The sequence below is a fragment of the Protomyctophum bolini genome, assembly GCF_963924005.1.
Source record: "Protomyctophum bolini genome assembly, chromosome: 1".
In the NCBI taxonomy this organism is placed as follows: Eukaryota; Metazoa; Chordata; class Actinopteri; order Myctophiformes; family Myctophidae; genus Protomyctophum; species Protomyctophum bolini.
Window position 1 is genome coordinate 14,264,062 of NC_137862.1, and position 23,633 is coordinate 14,287,694.

The 23,633-nt window shown below is 42.4% G+C and overlaps 2 protein-coding genes across 2 annotated transcripts in view; one reads left to right on the forward strand and one right to left on the reverse strand.

The window, feature by feature from the left end:
• Nucleotides 1-23,633, reverse strand: part of LOC308319426 (neural-cadherin) — a gene marked incomplete at both ends in the record, with an annotated part of 307,480 nt that overhangs the window by 152,296 nt on the left and 131,551 nt on the right. Inside the window, 6 exons of the mRNA XM_080769498.1 lie at nt 2,127-2,294; nt 3,265-3,437; nt 4,578-4,748; nt 9,718-9,886; nt 11,985-12,157; nt 23,128-23,270. Of these exons, the coding sequence (XP_080625624.1) occupies nt 2,127-2,294; nt 3,265-3,437; nt 4,578-4,748; nt 9,718-9,886; nt 11,985-12,157; nt 23,128-23,270 (997 nt within the window). The remainder of the gene's footprint in view (nt 1-2,126; nt 2,295-3,264; nt 3,438-4,577; nt 4,749-9,717; nt 9,887-11,984; nt 12,158-23,127; nt 23,271-23,633) is intronic.
• LOC308314478 (hatching enzyme 1.2-like) lies at nt 6,582-7,403 on the forward strand (the record flags this gene model as incomplete). Its single annotated transcript, XM_080762109.1, has 1 exon — nt 6,582-7,403. One exon carries the CDS (start codon nt 6,582-6,584, stop codon nt 7,401-7,403), a length of 822 nt encoding a protein of 273 aa, XP_080618235.1.

The following is a 23,633-nucleotide window of genomic DNA, read 5'->3' on the forward strand; positions in this document are numbered from 1 at the left end:
ATAATAAGGTCTAGGGAATAGGGATAGGGATCAAGCTACATTCTATTCTGAAACTATTGAGAATTGGAGACTTGGAGTTAAGTTTTCGCTTATCTAGCAGGACCTGACGTGACACCCTGTCTCGAAAGACCCTGAGTCATATCATTGAATCACTAGCCTCGGAAACCCAGACGTTTTTATTTCCACTTCAACTCTGCATACAGTAGCGCAAACGTCGCTCACTCTCTGCTGATTTGTGAACGTCTGCACCTTTGTTAAATAGACACACGGGGACTACACATTTCACGCCCCCAAATGAGACAGCTTTCTGGTACGTTAGAACGGTGTACTGCAGGCCAGCCCATATAAGTCCATTGAAATTAAACTGTAGTTAGCCTACTTTTAAAATGTAACAAAATTAACTGAAGACTATATTGATTTGAATAAAAATATGTTTCCATATGTATGAAGTGTCTTTGTCAACATATATTCTTGTTTTCTCAATAGAGGATGTATTTCACATTTAATTTACCACTTGAATTTACCACACCCATAATGTTAACAGAGCAGAGGGGAGACGACAGACAGAGAACCTGACACTTTTAAGGGACGTCACTGCCTTTACGAGGCTACGAGCGCCGACTTTGAAGAGTGGAATTCTCATACATCCCGATCCCGACTGACTTTGTTCATTCATGTCTATATTTTGAACATGTCACGGGCTTACTAATATGTTCTACCTACCTCGGAGCTCTGATGGTGTGTTATACCGTTGTCAACTTGTTGTATAATTAACTTGGCTGAATAGATGGGAAAATAACCCAGCTAAATGGAGGAGTGACATTATATCCTGACATTTTCATATAGTGAATTCTCCAGATGAGTATTAATAATTAGTCTTGCAAGATGCTGTTTAGATAATTTTCCACAAATACATCGCATATAAAAAGAAACACAACAAATATATCTGGTTATTGAAAACCTCAAGGGATGCGACCGTGACGTATACCGTGCGCCCACTTTAACATTACATTTACAATGTTAGCACTTTTGAATCTCTGATGGAGTATATTACAGTACATTGTGGGTTTTATATTTAGATGGCAGGTATGTGACATTGAAAAGGATAAATCAAACATATGGGAGACTTTATTAGAACATAAAAAGAATCGCTACAGCCTCAGTAATCAACCAGTGAAATAAGGGTATTTTATGATATCTCTCATAGGGATTGCATTGACAGCTGCAGTACACCGTTCAAACGGACCAGAAGTGGGGGGCGTGACATTTTTAGTCCCTGTGTGTCTCTATAGATGCAGACACACACACACACACACACACACACACACACACACACACACACACACACACACACACACACACACACACACAGTGGAGATGGACAGGGAGCAGGGAGAGAAAAATGGGGAATGGGACTTGAAACCGCAACGTGCTATCGAACAACATTAGAGCCTAAATGCCTAGCAGTCCAGGCATGTCATTTAAAAAAAGCTTTTGACTTAAATGTCTTGCCAACTACTGGTAAAAACAAGGAACATCAATTGGATGGCTTGCAACAGTTGAGGCCAACGGTCATGTTGGCCTCAACTGTTGTAAGCCATTCAATTGATGTTCCTTTGATGTCTGCCGAAATTAAATGAAAGTGATACAGTGCCATGGATTAACAGCAATTTCCGGACAGCTACAAATAATAGAAAATGATCGATAGCGGGATCGACATCAAAAGCAATTAACAATCCCTGTCCCTAATAGGGATCCCGACATTCACAAATGCATCATTGTCAATTTAATAAATAGCCCGCAATCTGCAACAAGCAATCTGCAACATGCAGTGGTGATTTGGAGATTTGTTTTTATAAAGGGACTGACTGAAATGGCCTTTTAATGAATAGGCTCTGATTCCATACACAAGATCTATCTACAGTATATGCTGTGAGCGGGTTTATTTCACAAACGCTAGGCAACCGAGGCAAAAGGCAGTGTGGGTGATTGGCGTTGCCGAAAGGGTGCGTCATGTGCCCTCATGCCCCAGGCTGCTGATCCCCATCAGCTTGTACATTTATCTGGCCCTGCATACAACTGCAGGATTCGTTTGGGCTTGTGGCGGTGCCCCTTCCTTCACTCACCACAATCGGAGTGTCTCGGACAGTGTTTTCTGGTATGACAATGCTGTAGCTGTCCTTCTCCCACTGTGGGGGCTGGTTCTTCACATTAGTGATGGTCACGGACAGCTCCACCGAGCTGCTACGGTTCCCACCATCTGTGGCCACGATCTCCCTGGTGATGTATGTCCTCTGTGGTTGAGATGAGGTTGTAAGACACATGTCATTGTACATCATCATGCACTGTACATGTTAAATAAATGCTGAAGGACTGAATCGTCTCAGAAAGCGGGTCCTTTTTATAGAGCTCTGTGGACAAAAGCCATTGAGGATAGTCACCACTGGGAAGGAAGGTTAATACGTATACTGTAGGACAGCAAAGGCAGCGAGATGTTTTTCCCTTCTACAGTAAATGTATTCTTGTGTTTGGAGATGTGCTGCCATATTTAGGCTGCACTCATCCGTAATAAAGGACTATCATGTACCTGCTTTGTTGCTTGTGTACTGTATCAAAGTGTCCTGTTTCAATGTTAATAGTTAACTTTTCATCAAAGGCTATGTTTAGCAGACCCTTAAGTTAATAAAATATACAATCCCTGTGCACTAGTAAATGCCTGTGATAGAAATTAATAAATCAGCCTTGTCAACATAAATTGAATTTATATTTGGTAAAATAAATGTAGCTACACATGAATTAAACTGTATCATTCAAGGTTTACACAAAAAGCTCTAAAATAAAAGCCACTATGTGATTCATTGCATTCACTCCAACCTTGCACTTTATGAGTCATACTGGAGTATCTGCTAAAAGCCTCAATTGTAAATTGTGTTTACGTGTACGGTATGTGCACTTACGTGCTCATGTGCTCACATGCATGCCATGTGCATCAAACATGGTTGGAAAGTAAAAGCTGGAACACATTGGTGAGGATAGTAAGTACTTGAATGTTACTCATCACTATAGGCACAGAGAGATTATTTTGTCTGCTTATAGATTGAAGACATCGGCTAATTGATGTGCAGCTTCATTTCTTGGAATGAGTGCATGTTGAATCGTGCGTCTCCAAGTAGTGTGTGTGTGTGTGTGTGTGTGTGTGTGTGTGTGTGTGTGTGTGCGTGTGTGTGTGTGTGTGTGTGTGTGTGTGTGCATGCGTGCGTGTACCTGGGAAATAGGCTGGTTGACATACACCCAGCCAGTCAGAGCGTTAACCTTGAGGTACTCTGGCTGCTCATTGGACATAGAGTATGTAACAGCTGCATTGGTGCCAAAGTCATCATCGTGCGCTGCCACACGGAGGAAGCTAGTACCAATCATTGTGTCCTCGCGGAGGAAGTCTATGGACAGCAGAGGAAAGAGATGAGGAGAGAAGAGATAATACTGAGAGAATAGACTAGAAGAGAAGAGAGCCCGGCAGTTATGTCTGTTTGAGCGATATAGTGGCCCTTAATTGTCTTATTTGATGTCATTGAATCGTATCGGCAATTATGCAGCCGAGCCGATGTGTCATGATTTTTAACCACTTTCAACCTGGGGGCTATTTTGGGCATGCCACGAGAGGTGAACGTTTTTTTCAGTGTTCAAAACTTCTATTTTATATACATATCTGGGGTCTAACAATATAGTAATCGATTTTAATTTCAAGAATCTAAGCATATCGAAATGTAATTAGCAACATTGACTTTGTATCGTATCGTATCGTTTTGCTATGCAAACATCCATATTTTTCCAAATAGTAGCCAGGGCTGTTACTGTTAATATGCAAAATCGATTTGTACCCCGGGCGTTTATAAGGAACCTGGCCGCTATTTGCACCCTCAATGAAACTGCCCCTCAATGTCGTTTCTGAGATACAGGGCTTTGAATGCAGGGCTTAGAATGCAAGTGGATGTGCGCGCATTTTCAAAATGGCCGCGGCCACTGTCCTACTTGATGTTGTGTTAGCAACCGGTGGCTAACGATACAATCGGATCAAAACATGGATTAAAGAATGTAAACCCGGAACACGAGAGTCTCGTCTCGTGTTTGGCGGGCTAGGGTACTAAATTAACCCTCCGTGTTCGCCGTTTATGGCGGGCTTCGTGCTAAGTACTACAATAAGTACTTGTGCGTTGTATTTTAAGAAGAGGGAAGAAAAAGAGTGTTTAAATACTTCTATTTATACGTTTTTGTCTATATGTGTTCAAATATAATGTCTATATTTACCAGAGAATCACTGATATTATTTATATCCATATTCATACATTTTCCCTTAAAAAACTGCACTATCCACATGTTTCACACTGGTTTCTTTGCTAAAAAGTTACTGTATTGATTTTAAATCATTGAATCGTATCGTATCACCATAATGAACCAATATTGTCCATGTATCGTATCGACAACCATGTATCGTGGCCTAAGCATCAGTAATTGGTGGTCTAGGTATCCAAAATCAGCATCAGAAATATTGCATGTGTCAGGCTCTAGAAGGCACTCACATTCATATCGGATGTTCTCAAACTTGGGGCTGTTGTCATTCTGGTCCAGGATGAGGATGTTGAGTTGACAGATGCCAATCAGTGGGTCAGCTGCCTGGTCAGTGGCAGTCACGGTTACAGCATACTCCCGTTGGCGCTCACGGTCAAACTTCCTGGCTGTGACAATCACTCCTGGAGTCAAAAGAACATTATATCAAATCAGACTACCAAGCCATAGTCCTTAGGCCGGGTGAGATATCATTGCCACTAAAAGGGACAGACATATGTGGTATAATTTTGTTTGTCTGACATCCAGGAGTAAAATGTGTGATAGCAGTTTCAGAAGGGCAGCTGTATACCATTTTAGGGGTATACTCTGATTATACAAAACCACATAATTCATTGTTGTCTGAACTAAAACAAGTATTCACTTGTATGCACATTTCTGATGTTTGAACCATGATCAACATCATAATATAACAACAGATACAGTAGAATCATGAGTGATATGTCTTTTTATGGGTTTATGAGGATGTAGAAACCATTTAGACATTACATGGAACAGTCAGGGACTCTCAAACAAAAAAAAGGTTGTACCCCAGCACACAACTCAACTCAGGAAAACAAGTAATAAACATGTAAATGAGGATCACACAACTAGACTTAACTTAGAGATAACACAAACACACACACACACACACACACACACACACACACACACACACACACACACACACACACACACACACACACACACACACACACACACACACACACACACACACACACACACAAGCTTTTAAGCTGATCTGATTACTATTTGAAATAGTTTTACAGCCTTAAATACACTCAAAGTGTGCAAATATAATTAATGTGTGCATACAGTATATACTGTATATATATATATAATCTGCTGTCGGGAGGAAACCTCAAAACTCATAACTTTCAGGAAATTAAGAAAAACGTATATTTTTAAAACAAAGCAATACAGCCTCATCAAAGTTGGTGTTGTAATTTTATATATCATCAATTACTTCCATGAGAGGGGGAGAGGTGGTGGAGTTAGTTGCTTTAGCAGACATTTTGAGAGTCCAATGGCGTTAAGAGCTTTTGTCCAAAGCACTTTTACTACTTCCATTGGTTCAATATTTCCAAAACAACACACAGACGTAAAGGGTGTTGAATAGCACTGATTAAAAAAATGGAGTTATGAGGTTTCCTGTGTGTGTGTGTGTGTGTGTGTGTGTGTGTGTGTGTGTGTGTGTGTGTGTGTGTGTGTGTGTGTGTGTGTGTGTGTGTGTGTGTGTGCGTGTGCGTGTGCGTGCGTCGCTCGCTCACTCGCCGGCAGTTTTCTAGTGCTGCCATTGTATGCTGTTTCACTAAACGACATACAGTGGGAAGGTATCCCATGCTATGCTACTCGTGGCTGCATGTCGAAGTGTCTTCGAGCAAGATGATGAGCAGGTTGGTGCCTTACACTTACATGGTTTAGAGAAACTGAATTAACTGTAATAGGCCTACATACTGTAGTTCTCTATGTAAAGAACTCCCCTGCTTAGCCAGGAAGAGACCAAAATGGCAGGACAACTGCTCCCCCTCCCACCGCCACATACACCAAACTATTAACACAAGTTGAAATTAGTTGAATTATAATTCTGACCAAAAGGTGCCATGGATATACTGCAGTAGCACAGTGTAGCAGACTATCATGATCATCATAATCATCTTCATAAACCCAGCCATGGTTATTTAAAATGTTTCTCATCCTATTCTATTGACGTAATTTTAATGACTGCGGAATACAGACAATTGTTGAAACAGCAGGGTGGTCTGAGGATCAAACCTTCTGTTTGTTTAGGCTTTAGGGGTCTGGACACAACCCTTAATCCTCCAGCAGACACACCTATGAGGGTCAGTATAAAGGCTAAGGACTCTGTAGACTCTGTCACCAAGCTGCAAAGCATTTCCAGCACACTAAGACGGTGTCACATCAGACTCTAAAGAGCCCCCAGACAGGCCGTGAAGATGAAGCTCTTTCTCAGCCTCCTGCTACTGCTGGGTCTCTCCTGGGCCGATCCCATCCTGGAAGAAGGAAGTGGATCAGAAGTCCAGATGGACGGCCACCAGATGGACATCAGCACCATGATTCTGTCCTCCAACAATGGCTCCAGTGAGATGCTGATGGAGGGAGACATGCTTGTTCCCAGAACCAGAAACGCCATGAACTGTTGGTATTCTTATAACTGCCGGTGGAACAAAGACGCTAGAGGCTTGGTGACAATTCCCTACACGATGAGCAGCGAATTTCAAGCATGGGAGATGCGAAAGGTCCAATATGCCATGCAGTGGTTCGCCTACAACACCTGCATCCGCTTTGAGTTACGTCAGAACCAGCACGACTACATCAGCATTGAGAACAAAGACGGCTGCTTCTCTTCTCTGGGCAAAACCGGAGGCAAGCAGTTGCTGTCTCTCAACCGTACGGGCTGCATGTACCACGGCATCATCCAGCACGAGCTCATCCATGCCCTGGGTTTCCAGCACGAGCAGACCAGAAGCGACCGTGACCAGTACGTCCGTATCAACTGGGAAAACATCGACCCCGACACCGACCACAACTTCTACAGGCAGAACACTAACAACCTGGGCACCCCCTATGACTATTCCTCCATCATGCACTATGGTAGGACGGCCTTCTCTATCAATTATGGCAAAGACAGCATCACCCCCATCCCATACTCCAATGTGCAGATCGGCCAGAGACAGGGCATGTCCTATATCGATATCGTGAGGATTAATAGACTGTACAACTGCAACAATGGCGCCAACGCACCCTATCTACAGTAGTATGGGAACCACTGGTCGCGCCACCTTGTAGCCTTCTGCGTTGATGTGGTCATTATGATAAATGCAGCCATTAAGACAACAATGAACAAGTTCCTGTATGTAATGAATATATGGTTAATTTAATGAATAAAGTAGTCTTAACAAAGTGTATTTGCCGGATCATTTAGTCTTTAATGTGTGTGTGTGTGTGTGTGTGTGTGTGTGTGTGTGTGTGTGTGTGTGTGCGTGTGCATGCGCGCGCATTGGAAATACTCCAGTAAAGTAAAAATACCTCAAAATTGGACCACTTTTCAACCTATCTTCATATAATTGGTCCTCACTAATGTACATGATAAAATAGCACCTTAAACCATACAAATGTTAGAATGTTTCTGTGAACTACATGAACTATACAAGTTATAAGTCCTTCACACTACAACCTAAATAAGCAATCACAACAGCACATCTTAACCCCCCCTGCTATCCTGACATGGTCCTTACTTGGAGGGACAGAGAAGTTCCATTATAGATTGCAAGTCAACTTAAGTCACACTCCTGAAGATCTTCTGATTTTGTGCTTTTGTGATACTGTTCACATCAAGTGTGTGTTTAGTAATACAAATCCCAGAGTTCCATTCCAGTTCCATCACCCACGCGCACACACACACACACACACACACACACACACACACACACACACACACACACACACACACACACACACACACACACACACACACACACACACACACACACACACACACACACACACACACACACACACACACACACACACACACACACACACACACCTGTCCTATCTATCAGAAGTGTGGTACACAAAACCGCACACGGTTTGTGGACATACACAAGCTAGGCTACACGCATTTACAGGATGTGACACTGTGAGTGCCTTTGCTGGTCATGGAAAACTGATTGTTATTTAGTTGAGGTTAGGTTATTGAAGAAAAACCCAGATTTTCAGGAGACATTTAAATAAACTTGACCAGACTTGGGATGTTTCAACAGAGCTCTTTGACCAACTGCAGCAGTTCACTGGTACCTGTCTGGGACCACCTCCAGTGACGTGAACGAGATCCGCTATACCAGCTTTTCTGTGCCAGGAGAGGGGAGGCTGTTTCCAGCCAACTCCCACCATGTAGAGAATTTATATTTCTCCATGCTCTCCGTGCCAATTACCAGACTCACCCATCCACACCAGATCCCATACAGAGTAGATGGACAACTGTTGATTGTGGACAGTTAGCAATTCAGGGGATGCGCACAGCCCCTGCACCAAATGTAGTCCTTGAGTTTTTGGCCTGTAAATGTGCACGAACTGCAGTTGTCTCAGCAATGGGTTAAGATGAGAATAGTGGCTTTGTCGTACCTTGTTCACCACTCATTCTGTGAGCATGCCCCAGGTGAGTTTCTCAGTGGTGCAAACTCAAAGGAATTAGAAATCGCTGACCCTATCCACTGTGCCCCCATCTATGGGGGTGTGCTCTCTGCCTGACTTCTTGTAGTCCACGGTGAGTTAGTTAGTCTTGTCGAAATTGCAAGCCATGTTGTTCTCCTGGTGCCATTTCTCAACCTACCTATATCTCATCTGATTGTTGTCAGTGATCAGGCCTGTCACAGTTTAACGACAGATCATTGGGTCACCTAAATCATTTTCTGGGGAGCACGAAGGGGCACGGCAAATTCCATGGCAATCCAGCCAGTATGTTTCAATAAAATGATGTTGTTTTAGACCAAATTGATTTGGTTGGTTTTCAGCTTTTGGGACTGAGGAGAGTGGCTTGCATAAATCAAATCAAATCAAATCAAACTTTATTTATACAGCGCATTTACATCGACCAAGGTCGAACCAAAGCGCTTCACATTTGCAAAGCATAATTACAAACACAAGCAAACAGAAAAAGGGATAAAATAAAGCAATAATTTCAAAGAGAGAGCAAAATGTAAAATGCAATTGGCAGTCCATAGGAACATAGCACGTGGGCAGACTTAAATTAAATTGAATTAAAAGCGATAGAGTAAAAATGAGTCTTTAATAAGGATTTAAAAACCGCATACAGCAAGTTTAGCTAGAAGCTCACACGTACTGTATATGCTACAGCCACATGCTGAGTGTAATACCCTTCTTTTCAATGCAACGTTTTTCTAAAATGCCACATCTGAACACACACACACACACACACACACACACACACACACACACACACACACACACACACACACACACACACACACACACACACACACACACACACACACACACACACACACACACACACACACACACACACACACACACACACACACAGGTTACCTGTGTCGGGGTGAATGCTGAAGGCTGGCACTGTAGAGTCTTTGTGCATGAAGCCGTAGGTCACTCTGCCATTAGAACCCTCATCTGCATCCACGGCGTGGACCTGCAGAACCAGCGTCCCCGCCGGCAGGTTCTCCAGAACCGTTGTTCTCTCTCGATACTGATGACACTGCAACAGTGAGAGGAGGCAGGGACATGAGGAGACACAGCAGCCAAGGAAAGGTTTAGAACTTTAGATCAATAGCTGATTATTTGTGCGTGCGTGCGTCTGTGTGTGGAATCACTTGCCATGAGCCCTACTATTCGGTTAAAGATGAAATGTGTTTAATTTTGATCTCCCGGCTTACTGACAGCTGAGTACTGTCACAAGCAGGAGCAGTGCTAAACAGGGCAAAGCCATGGCCATCAATGAGAAAGTAGCCTCAAGCACGGATCAACAGTGCCCATACCCGAGGCGGGGTTGGCGAAAGGGCCTTTCTGTGTGGAGTTTGCATGTTCTCCCCGTGTCCCCTAGGGTAGGTACCCTCACAAAAACATGCAGTAATCCTGGTCTCTAAAACTACCTCCCCTGGCCAGCGCCTGATGGAGGGGAAAGGAACTGTGTAATGTGTTCCTTCCACGAGCTACGTCCGGCCATGGAAATTCCCCCCCTGTCAGGTGAAAAGAAGCAGCTTGGACTCTGCATGCATAGAAGGAGGCATGAGGTCAGTCCGCTGCCCCCCCAGGTTGGCAGAGGAAGTGTAGCTAGATAATTGACACTGGGTTGCAAAATCGTGGGATAAAAAATATTAAAAAGAAATAATAATAATCAAAGTATATCGAAATGTTAACTCAACATATCGTATCGTTTCACTTTGTATCGTATCGTTTGAATTGCAAATAATCAGTATCGAATCGTTAAAAAAAAGAAAAAAAGATTGGATCAATACTAAGCACTTGTGCGCTGCATTTAGCAATTTTAAGAGAAAAACATTTATTTAATTACTTTTCCATATCGCTACACGTCTATCGTCTATCGATAAATGTGTATATTCTCTGTGTTCATGTCAAGGTACAGGTTTGCCCATATGTGTTTAAATAAAATGTCCATGTATTTGCCTTTACTTTTTATCCATAATAATTAATGTTTACTTGTTTACCTTAAACAACCTGCTCTATCCACATGTTTCACACAAAGTCTTTGCTAAATAGTTACTGTATTGATTTTAAATCACTGAATCGTATCGTATATCGCCATAATGAACCAATATTGTCCATGTATCGTATCGTCAACCATGTATCGTGATACGTATCGTATCGCTGTTAACATATCGTTACACCCCTAGTAGCTATTTCCATCCTGCTGATATCTCACTGTTCTTTCTTTCTTTCTTTCATTTTCCCTGTTACTTGGCCTCTGCTTATGTCATGTTTACGTAAGGGGAAATTAAAAGTGCTCTTGACTTGTCTTCCCTCTCCTCTGCATCCTAACAGGTGAAGCCACAGGAAAAACACTCAGGGCTTTTGCTTTCCCCGGGAGAGCGTGAACAAGCTTTACTCAGCAAGGCTCCCTCCTAATCTCCGCTGCTCGCATACCTCGAGGGACCCAGGAAGGAGGGGGAAAAAAGAAAGAAAGCTGCCTCATTTAAAATTGAGACATGGACAGAGAGGCAGGTGAAGTGAAGCCAGGGAAGCCTAGTGTGTTTCCCGCACATCCCACAAAGCCTTAATTAAAAGGCTACGATGATGTACGGAGCAGGCGCGGGGTCAGGCTGGCTAATCGCTCCTCCAGAGAGCGCAGCAATAAATAAGACAAGATGGAGAGAATAGGGAGGGGGTGGGGTTCATGAGTTTGGGAGAGGAAAGGATAGCAGTAAATGGAAGAAAGTGGCATGGGACAAGTAGTGTGTGTACGTGTGTATGTGTGTGTGACGTGTGTGTGTGTTTGTGTGTGTGCGTGAGTGCGTGCTTTCGTGCATGTATGTGTGCGTGCGCGTGTGAGCGTATGTGCGTGGAGACGGCTAATAAGTAGATAAGCCACTGAGATATATACTGAGAAAACATGAAGTGGAAGTAAAACAGCAAGTAAGCAGGATTGTGTGGCAATGGGGGAAGTTGCTGCTTATCAGACACCTTTATTGCTTTCCAACAATTGCTGATAAAGAACTAGACTAAATTAAGTTTAATCAGTGTCTGTGTGGCAGTGGCTGTGTGCGCATGCGTGCGCGCAAGTGTGCGTGTGCGTGTGTATGTGTGTGTGTGTGTGTGTGTGTGTGAGACTGACTTACCTTCTCAAAGACAGGTTTGTTGTTGTTGACGTCGTCCACTCCCACAACGACCTGGGCCGTGGCCGACAGTGGCTGCGGTCCGCCCGACGCGTTGTCGTCCGTGGCCGTGACATTCAGGACATACTCCACCCCCTGGAGGCGGGGGGGCGGGGTGGAGCGCAGACGGATCAGACCTGGAACCAATCAGAGCACGATCGCTTAAGGAATGTCATTCAGGTTGTCAGTAGTCATTGGTCAAGTTATTTTGTCACCCGTGTGTGTGTGTAGCAAGTGTGTGTAGCAGGTGTATTTAATGAGCCAATCAGCATGCACGCTGTGGCAGAACAGCTACTTCAAGTGAAATAACAAAAATATGTTTTTTCACTTTTAGAGCATATCCATGGCTATTATGGGCATACCTATAACAGTAGATACCAAAACGATGAGAACAATGTATTTTTCTATCAAAAGTCCATAAGAAGACAATTTTAATTACTTCCAAAAGCGCGCTGCGTGATGACATAGCGCTACCCGTATGAATATAAATTAACCTTGATCTACGTCAATTAAAAGCAATTCATTAATGTTACGCTTAACGCTATTGGCGTTGATCTACGGCAATTGGGCTTTTATAGCGCTTTTTATTGATCAAGTCATAATGCTACTCACGTTAGCGTCGGGTTGCTAGCTGGTGCTGTCAATAACACAGGATGGCGGCATTAAAATCATCGTCACCATATTCAGCAATTCTATCTGTTTCTTTCAATCGCCTGTATCTCCTATTCCTTGTGGTCAAAACAAGGTTTATTCCATGGCCCAGAGCAGACTCTGTGTTGCCTTCTATTAGACTGTTAGCTCCGTTTTATTTGTTAACGTCCAATAGTCTGAAGGGATGGGCCACTCTGATTGGTTCAGAAACATACAGGCTTCCGTTTCAGACTGAGACTTCCAAATAAAATGACCAAAACAAAGCCTGACTTTAACAGCACTACACTCAGAACTGCAAGTTAACACACAAATCCAGTCCCTAGTCAATTCAAAAAGCACACAAGAATGATCTAAGCAAAAACAAAATAAGTGACTACATAACCTAGTCCAGAAGACACACATTCAATACTTCACCAGCATCACAACACTTCACTTCAAACACTTTGCAGAGTTGTGATAATGAATCATCATGATGAGCCATCTAATACAACGGTCTATACACAGTTTCAAAAGTGAAGTGGATTTAAACATTTGACTCCTGATCTTTTGGTCTAAACAGCATTTTTTGTAGGAATGCAATGGCCCTGTATTCATGACAAGTTAGATAGGCATGTACGTAGAAAGTGTGGGCATGGACTATTGGGGCACTGCATGCACTCTACTGTATACCCGCAGTGTGCAGTCCTTTGTCGGAGCTGTTCAAACAGCTTCGTCCCTCATTTGTTAGTGCACAATATGGCTATCAAGTTGTTTTTATCCAATTTATACTGGAGTGGACAATACTGCATTAAAATAATCTCAACGTTGCATCTAAGTATTTAAGTGCCTGTCCTTGAGCTGGTGATGAATAAATTGACTGTGGGTAAAATGAAGAATGCAAATGAGGGAGGAAGATGAAACAGAGAGAGAGGCGGGGGGATGCCAATGAATGCAGGTACTGTACAAGAAGATGACTGCTGTGGAGCATCCAAACACGTCGCTGATAACAAACTATCCTTACACCTGGGAAAAACTGAATCCATTCTCTTCGGATCTAATAGTAATCTCAGCAAGGCAGATGGCTTCTTGGTTAGAGTGGGTGACAATATTATCACACGAAAAGATGAAATTACCTACCTAGGTTCCATCCTGGAGGCCAATCTTTCCGGTGATAAAATGGCCACCAACGTAATCAAAAAAGTCAATCAAAGAACAAGATTCCTTTACAGGATCTCCTCACTTCACTGGTCAACAAAAACACCTTGAAGACCTTAACAGGAGCCCTCGTACAAGGTTTCTTTGACTATGCATCCACCTCTTGGTACCACAGCACCTCAAAGGCCCTTAAAACAAGGCTCCAGACCTCCCAAAACAAACTGGTCAGGCTCCTTCTTGGCCTCACCCCCCGAACCCACCTCACCCCTGCCCACTTTGACAGGCTGGGATGGCTTAGGGTCGACGACAGAATACAGCATCTTGCAATGGGTCTGGTCCACAAGATTCGATACACCACCAAGATACCCATGTACCTGTCTATATACTTCCTTAATGTAAACGAAGTCCACACCCACAACACCAGAGGGAGTGCAACAAACCATGTACAACCCAGATTTGGCACAAACAAGGGACTTAATTATTTTCGCTCCTATGCCACCAAAATGTGGAACGCCCTACCAACAGTCATTAAGACATGTGAATCCCTTGACTCCTTCAAAACCGCTCTCAAAGGGCACCTACGGATGGCTGCAATTCGAAACTGGCCTCTGTAAAATCTGAATCCCCCCCCCTTTCCCCCTCACTGTATATGTATCTTTTCCCTTTTTGCTTCCTATATGATGAATTCCTGTTCTGTTTTTTAACTACATAGAAGTGTCTATTTGTATGTCTCTAAATGTTTTGATGAATTGAACAATGTGGACCCTGCTGTAAACAAGTGTAATGCTTAATTGGGTCGTCCACTCACAGTTAACAGTCTTTGTATTGAGTTTGTGCTTGAAATGTACTGTAATTCTACAAACTGTTAATAAATATTTCAATCAATCAATCAATCAATCAAAGTCAGCACTGATGGGGGGGTTATATTAAATAATATAAAACTGGATAAAAAAGTTCTACCCAGTTTTTACTTGTTAGAAGAGCTCAACATGGGTTAGCAATTATTTTTGTCTTTTGTTGATTGGGAGTGAAAGTAACAATAGAGAAATGGGAGCCACTGCTTAGATACATGCAGGCATCAGGTGCGTTGCGAACACCAGTCATGCATGTAGAGAAGCAACAGAATAATGAGAGCATGAATGAATGAGACTGACAGGAAGTTCAGAAAGTGCAGAGTAAAAATAAAGTAACTCTCAGAACAGTGCGTGGAAAATAAGTGGCATATAGGGTCGTTGAGGGTCGCCTGCACGAATCATGTGAGAGACCTTCATGTTGACGGTGGGTTACTGAGGATCCGTGTTTTGCGTGACCACAGCGGAGCTAATGTAAATAGTAAATAGTAGTATGGGATATTTTCCCCTCATTTCCCTGGAGCTCATGTTTATGAGTTATGGCCCACATCTTCACTGTTAAATGAATTAACTTCTAAACAAAGCAACTGCGACGCAGAGTGTCAAATGGGGGAGTTCTAACTGAGAAGAAGCCACAGAAGAGAGATGTCTAAATGTCAATGTGTGGCTGCCAGACAGTGATGCTACAAGAAAAGGTAAGCCTGCAATTCTGCTGGCCCGTGACAGCTAAGCTAATGGTCTTATATAAAATGCACAGGCAAAGAGATAATGAGATTATAGAGCCCAGGGCATTGATTTGGCATGTGACATGTGATGTGGCCCAGGACAGGACAGTGGCACAGTTGCCGCTTCCTTCCTTTCACCAGTGACAGAGGGCATTTTTTAGGACAAACTATGGTAATTTTGGAATATTTTTGACAACATTTTAACAATACAAATCTGATACGGGAGTCCCTGGCACAAAATATTTTCAGAACCACTAGTTTCAGTAGGAAACAAGCCCAAATAAGCAAAAGTCCCAAAAAACCGCAACGTGCAACTACCAATACTAACAGAAAAACAAGCCCAACATCACTTATAATAAGCATAATGTACATGTGCAACACTGGGCGTAATGCACGCAGAGGACCACGCTATATAAATAAATGCTCTGCCCTGCCAGCTTCTCGCCTTTCAATTAGACGTATTGTGCACTGCTGTGGTATTTTGTCATTGTCAATAACCTTCAGTTCATCATTACAACATACAGGCAAGTATTCAGGCCAAGTCTTCCACCTGTTCGACTTGACGGCATCCAGAGATAAAAAAAAGCAATTTACTCATGTCCCAAATGAATGGCAAACTGGATGCATTTCGCCTCAGTTCTCATTATCCGCATCCCAATAGTCTATTGTGAAGCACACCGCAGGACCAACCGGGGATTGAATTGTTTAGCAGATTTTCGAAGAGATCACGGTAACAACAACAAAATAAATAGAAATATACAATGAAAGAAACGTGATCTGTAACATAAGCCCCAATCCATACCCTACCCACGCTCTTACCACAGTGCCAGGGGACTTTTCTCTGGCATGATGGAAAGAGATAGAGCCAGTTGAAGAGGGAGGTTAATGTTGCCGGCTCAATAACCGCAGCCAGAGACTGAGATCTAAATTATAAGCACTGCATAAATGCACTTTTTAAGTAAAGGGAATGGTTGAATTACTGAAATGGCAGTGTTGCCATGTATGCTTATTATTATTATTATTATTATTATTTGGGCTTGTTTCTAAAGAAAAATTATGTACTGTATACTGTACCAATTGTATACTAATGTATAGCCTGTTAACACAACCCCCCCCCCCCGCCACACATGAGGCCAGTGCCAGTCAAATGCACGAAATACCAAAGTAGAAAAAGAGATCCTCTGCAACCAGGAGGTGCAGCCCCCACAGCCTATATTCCAATCCCGTCCTGGAGGCCTGTTTGATGCAATTTATTTGTGCGTGTTAAAGTATTAAGTATTTTGTTGAATTACTGATGACAAAGTTGTAAAAGTCAACATGTACATCCATTCCATAACATAAGCAAGCAGCACGCTAGCAGACAATACATTAGTTCTTTCTTTCAATCATTTTATTATATTACCTGATCATCTTCTTCTTAAATACACTACTTTAAGCTTGTCACATGAAACTCTATGCCGTCATATGCATACATCTGTCGCACGAATTATCAAAACATTAGAAAGCAGCCGGCATACTGTATCTGTGTATAAGATTGTGAAAATAATAATAAAATGATTGAAAGAAAGAACTAGTTACTGGTGTATTGTCTGCTAGCGTACTGCTTGCTTATGTTATGGATATATAATGTCATCAGTCATACAACAAAAATAATACTTACCGGTATAACACGCACAAATAAATTACATTAATAAAATGTATTTGATATATATATATATATATATATATATATATAAAACATCAGTATTGTTTTGTGTGTTGGATGATTATGTTTGTCTTTTCTATTCAGCCTGTATGATTATTAGCTAGGGTTGCCGTTTCACATTGGAAATGTCTGTTATGGGAATGCTGTTATTGACAAAGCAGAGTAAAGGGCCATTCAAACTGAGCACTATAACTACAGTATACAAATATAGTGAATATCGATCTAAGCCAAGTGGATGGCAGAGGTACAGGTGAACGATATAGTTATAGTTATCTTTATATATAGTGCTGAACGGCCTCCAGAAACAGTTTGGCTCATTCTCGGTCAGGATATTGACCTTCTTCTCATACAGTCAAAACATTTGTCCTACAAGGACAAATATGTATACATCTACGGGTTACCAACATTTGGTGTGCTTATCATTAATAACCATTAAACAAAAGATCAGCATAAATGTACCGTATATTAATCAACATTAGAATGATCATAATAGCTGTAAACTGTGCAACTGTGCATTGCTCGGAGACTTCGACTCCTGCTTGGAATATGCAATGTCAAGTTAAACAGCCTCCAGAACCGCTGATCCGAAAGCTATGCCCGGGAATGCCCATATAAGGACTGACCCACTTCAAACTCGCCGTGTGGACCTGTATCGGCGAGGACCTGGTGGGCCGTGATTCACCAAGCGGGAAGTAAGTTGGATAATCTCCCCCAAAAATCGATTAGATCTGTAAATCCTTGTATATTGAGTGCCCTGACATCAATATGACGTCATAGACTGCCCTAGACTTCATAATTGGACTGACATGGAACTCCATATGGGCATAAACGGCACACAGACAGACTCAAATTAATACTTACTATAAATACTGCCATGGTACACTAGCCTCGCGTTGTGATAGGGGCGGATGAAGTCTGGCTGCACCAGGCTAATGTGTGTGTGTGCGTGCGTGCGTGCGTGTACTTTAGTCAAACATCACACTATCCCCGCCTTTTTGCCTTTTAGTCTTAGCTTAATGTTTTTCTATTCTTTGCTCAATGTTTGCTATAATAAAGTAGTTAATTTTGATTTGTTTTGTAAAGTGACTTTGGGTACTAAGAAAAGCGCTATATAAGTCTGATGTATTATATCTACTGGATAGTACATCATGTTGGACAGCACATGTGAGTAGTGTGCGTATATGTGCCTGTTTATGTGTGTGCACACAGTATGTATGTAGTCTGAGGCCGGGGCCAGCGCACATCAATGCTCGTAAGAGATGGCATAGATGTTTCTGCAGGGGTCCATGAGCAGCCGTCACTTCACATGAGGCTAGAACAGAGTAACGGGATGGGGGGCAATGGGGAGATATGTGGGCACAGCTTGGGGCGTGTTCAGAGGCCAGAGAGCATGGAGGGGGGAGGACACCTCACAGCCTGCTCTTCGGCCTGTCCTCTCTGAGGAGACCGGAGAGAGAGAGAGAGAGAGAGAGAGAGAGAGAGAGAGACAGAGAGACAGAGAGAGAGAGACAGAGAGAGAGAGACAGAGAGACAGAGAGAACAAGGCCACCAACAATAAAAACAATAAGGGTCTGTTAGATAACACTAGGGATCGGCTTCGGGTCAGAAACATTGGACTGAATAAGATGGGGGGAGGAGAAGTTGGGTAAAGAGAGATGACAGCATGACAAACATAGCCCCATTATCAGTTCCTGGGGACTCTTCCAATGGCCTTGTTGTAGCAAAACAAACCAAAAAAGAAAAAGAAAACAGGGCTTTTCCTCCAGACCATTTCCATGAGGAATTGTCGTGTCTATAAAATACCATAAAACGTCTAGGAGCAAAAAGACACGCACGCACGCATGCACGCACGCACAGTCGCACACACACACAGTCACACACAACTGCCAAGAGGGTTCCCTCTGCCAAAAAGATGATCGGGCCATTTATTAGCGGCAGAATTTCCCAGTGCGCTCAGTAAATATTTCCCCCAGCTACCCACATAGAGGGTGTTTTTGGTATTTATGGGTTTTAATAGGATGAGCGTGATCATCATATTGACTGGCCTGTTTGAATCCTAATGGGTGTGTTAAATCTCAAGAAACGCACTAGTATTCCTGGGTGAGTTACCGCTGAATTAACTTGGAGAGCAGGAGAGAGAGAGGCAAAAAAAACCAGCAATGATTGAAGGCGTTAGGCTGGGTGGGAGAGACTCACTAAACAGAGGGGAGAAGGAGCAATAAATGATCTGCAGACTGCAGCAACAGCTGAGAGAGCGCAGGGTGAGAGAGAAAAGGGGAGAGACAGATATACTGTGTGTGTGTGTGTGTGTGTGTGTGTGTGTGTGTGTGTGTGTGTGTGTGTGTGTGTGTGTGTGAGAGAGAGAGAAATCCATACCATTCTTTCATTATAAGAATCATAAATGTGCTTTAATGACCACATATTAGGCTCTTTGACACCAGATGCATGCATCAATATGAGGAGCACAATAATGTGAGAGTCAATCATTTTACTCCAACAGATGGCGTACAGATCGTGTGTGCACGTGCGTGCGTGTTTGCGTGTGCGACTGTGTGTGTTTGTGTGCATGCCAGCACATTGGTTATCTAACCAGTAGTCAGTATTGACGGCTAGAGAAGTATGATAAGATCTTTGATGTTCACAGCTCGACAGTCTTATAAGCAGAGGGAAGGGGTTGTGGTTAAACAATATGATCTTCTTTCATTTTACAAAATGCATATGACTTTGTTAAAATAAATGTAATTTTTACCGCAGACTCAAGCCATCACGCCAACTAACACCCACTGAGGAGCTAAGGTTTGTTGAAGGCTCTTGTGGTGTAGACGGAAGAAGAAACTGAATTATGTGGTAACACATAATTCTAGTTTCAGTTCTTGGTCACAACAGTACAAAATAATCACTTAAAAATCACTACAGACTATTGCTGGACATTTATATGGTACTGTATGTAGTCTTAAGGCTGACACTGCGGACAAATATGAAATCCGGATGGTTCAAAAGGTCCTGTTACTTCTTCTACTTTTTTGTGTGAACAGGATATGTGAACAGGATATGTATTTCTTACTAAAATGGTACATTTATAATAGGATTGAATTGAATTAATTTGCTTGTTAAAAAAAAAGTTTCATCTAGTTAAAAACACCCAGGGTTATTTAATCCATTAAATCCGAGCGAACAGCGATTTATAGCAGCGGAGCACATTTAGCGACGCACCAGGCACTATCCAGGATGTAGCTGAAGTAGCTAGATGTAACCAAAACACTTCCGAGGCGATCAACAACAACGGGAGGTATGATTAATTCTAAGGCGACTAGCGGTGGGACCGCGATGGGCCGTCTAACACATAATCTTTGCTTAGAATTGGACGGAATGATTTAGATCAAGAGTTATTCACGGTTTAAGATTTTCGGTCTCTAATGGGGGGGAACATTTTCGACATTGAATGTTGCGCAACAGACGCTCCCAGCCTGTGGAGCGATGCGATCGGTTTGGATATCAATACATCTCCGTCCTTTCATCAATCTCCGTCCTGAGTGTCGGGCGTTACTAATTGATAGAACGGAGAACTTCGTCCTTGCCGCTCGGGGTGTTAAAAACAGCAAGAATTCATAAAATAATAAAACAAATAGTGCACCAGATGGTCTGCAAACCGAACTCCTAGCTTACTGTATATGGGGGAACATACATATGATCCCGTTAGTAGTAATTATCCAACACTTTATTCTTTTTCCATAATGATGTCACTGTTAGGTAGACGATAATGATGCTAAGCTTTGATGTGACACAAAGAATAAAGAGTTGGAATATTTACTACCCATAGGCTACAGAGCTTTTGTTTTGTTCCGTTTATTTTACCCTGAATTGCCTAATGTGTACTCGCTGTAACTAACAACATCATAGTGAATAGTAGAGAGACTCTCCTATAACTGTATGATAGTATAATAGAGAGGGAGAGTATAGAGACATTTAAAAATCTAAATGGCAAAAGGACAAATTATAGTATCTGTTCCTCGCCAATCAGATCAAGTCTTGAAGCTTTAGTCATTTCCTCTGTTCAATAAAAAAAAAATAAAATAAAAAAACACTACTATCAGCTGACAGTGAATGTCACTGCTACTGAACAGAGGGAAATTGAGGTTTGAGTAATTGAATTTGTAAAAGTCATCGTATTACCCTTTAAAGCGATATGCAGATTTGACGGAGGTGGCAATTTACAAAAGGGTTGAATGGCTATGAAATTAGTTTTCACTCCCCCCCCCCCTCCCATTTCAGATTGGCTTTGCAGAGTGAGGCTCAGAAGCAGCTGAGACTGTGGTTGTAAACCTCCAATGGCATTTCATAATTAAGGAACTAGACTGGTGGAAAATACACAGCGTTCCCCACAATTTCACTTAATTAGACTGACATCTCAACTATACGACCCTGTCTGGGTTGATATAACACATGTTCTCACAGGGAAGAAAACATTTGTTTGAACATTTCACAAAATACTGGACAAGGCAAGGTGAGGGTTATACATGCAACACGTAACAAAAACACAAGCGAGCCAAACATATTGTCAAGAGTGCAATTCAGATTTAGCACTGTGGTTCCCAATTTCTTTAGCTCAAGACCCCAAACTATTAGACGTTTACCTGGGACCCAGAAGTAGTTTCATGAGGGGCTAGTGTGAAGTACTTGATATAAACAGTTGGACACACACAAGCATCTAAAGACAGAAACTCTACAGCTGCCTCCATTTCAGCTGATTGTTTGTCTGGCAGGCACTTAACGAGCGATCGTTACCTGTGTGTGTGTGTGTGTGTGTGTGTGTGTGTGTGTGTGTGTGTGTGTGTGTGTGTGTGTGTGAGAGAGAGAGAGAGAGAGAGAGAGAGAGAGAGGGGCAGAGAAGAGAGGCTTTGCTCAACTTGATTTATACTTATATTCTCCACTCTGATGAAGGTACATGTTCTCCCGCAATTAATAAAAAAATCGGCGGCATCCCTAGTTAAAATACTTATAAATACTTATATTAAATAGAACCTGCACCCACTTTTGAAATCCTGCACTCATTCCCAAAATGGTTTGGCCCGTCCGGCTGTTCACTTTAATGGAATCCTAGCTCTTGTCCCGCCTCTAAAGCACCGTATCCGGTTCCTGCTAGGCTAGATCCTACTATTTGATACTTCCGAAGAAGTTAATGCTAAATAAATAGCATGAATGCTAGCGAGCTAAAATTAAGCCATCCTTGCTCTAGAAAGCGCCAATGTTTCCATCTAAACCACTGGATAATCAGCACATTGCACATTTTATCCAAACCACGGAGAACTCTGTAGATTGGGAGTTATTCAGCTTTTTAGTCAGACTGTATAATGGGAGGTGGACGGTAGCGTGGTTGCGCAACCCGGTCTAGGATCGCTAAAGAACGAAAGGCCAAGCAATTTTTTTTATAAAAAAATTATAAAATATTATAAAATTATAAAACAGATTTTTCGGCTGCCCCCCCCCCCCCACTGGATTCACTATTTTCACAACGTTTTCTAATTTATGGAATTTCTTTGAAATGTGGTTTTTAATTCATGAAAATGCTTTTATTTATTTATTGAAAATGTTTTGAATAATAATAATAACTAAAACATTGAGTGCCGAAGATGTACATTTAAATATGTAATGTAACAATACAAATTAGAGCCTTTGCTCTATAGGCTAAGGAGGCAAAGGATAGCAGAGAACAGAACAAGACACAAGACACAAAAAACGTATAGCCTAGAATCCAGTGAAGTGTGATATAGTGAAGAGATAGATTGCTGCTATCAGCGCCCTGCGGCTCCTGTTCTTATCCGCTTATTTAGGTACGATAACTGAGTGCATGCTACGTGAAGTGAACAGATAGCCTGTGTGAAGCTGTGAAGCAAAGAGCCACAATGATCTAGCACCACCATGAGAAATGACGACCACAATGCCCAGATTTAGATAACGGGATATTTAGACAGATATAGGTTCATTCATTGTCTACCTGGTAGACATTGGAACCTACAGTCTCAATGTAAAGTGTGCCCAACCTTTCTGACTGTCGATAACGAAGTTGCCCTCCTCGTTTCCCATGGTGATTTTATACGTGATTCCATCCCCATCAGGGTCCTTGGCGAGCACCGTGGCAACAAGTGTGTTGGGGCCTGCATCCTCAGAGACGAATGTCCGGTATCTGTCAACATATAATGATGGTGAGTGTACAGTCGTGCACGTACGTACGTACGCACACACACACACACACACACACACACACACACACACACACACACACACACACACACACACACACACACACACACACACACACACACACACACACACACACACACACACACACACACACACACACACACACACACACACACACACACACACACACACACACACACACACACACAGTCAACAGGATAGTAAGTATATTGTTCGGGGAGCCCCAGATTCCTTAAGGGGGTCCTGGGGTAACCATCAACCAAATCATTGAAAGTTTGAGAAACACTGCTGTATATTGTAAGGAGAATGTGATGGTGCAAGTGAG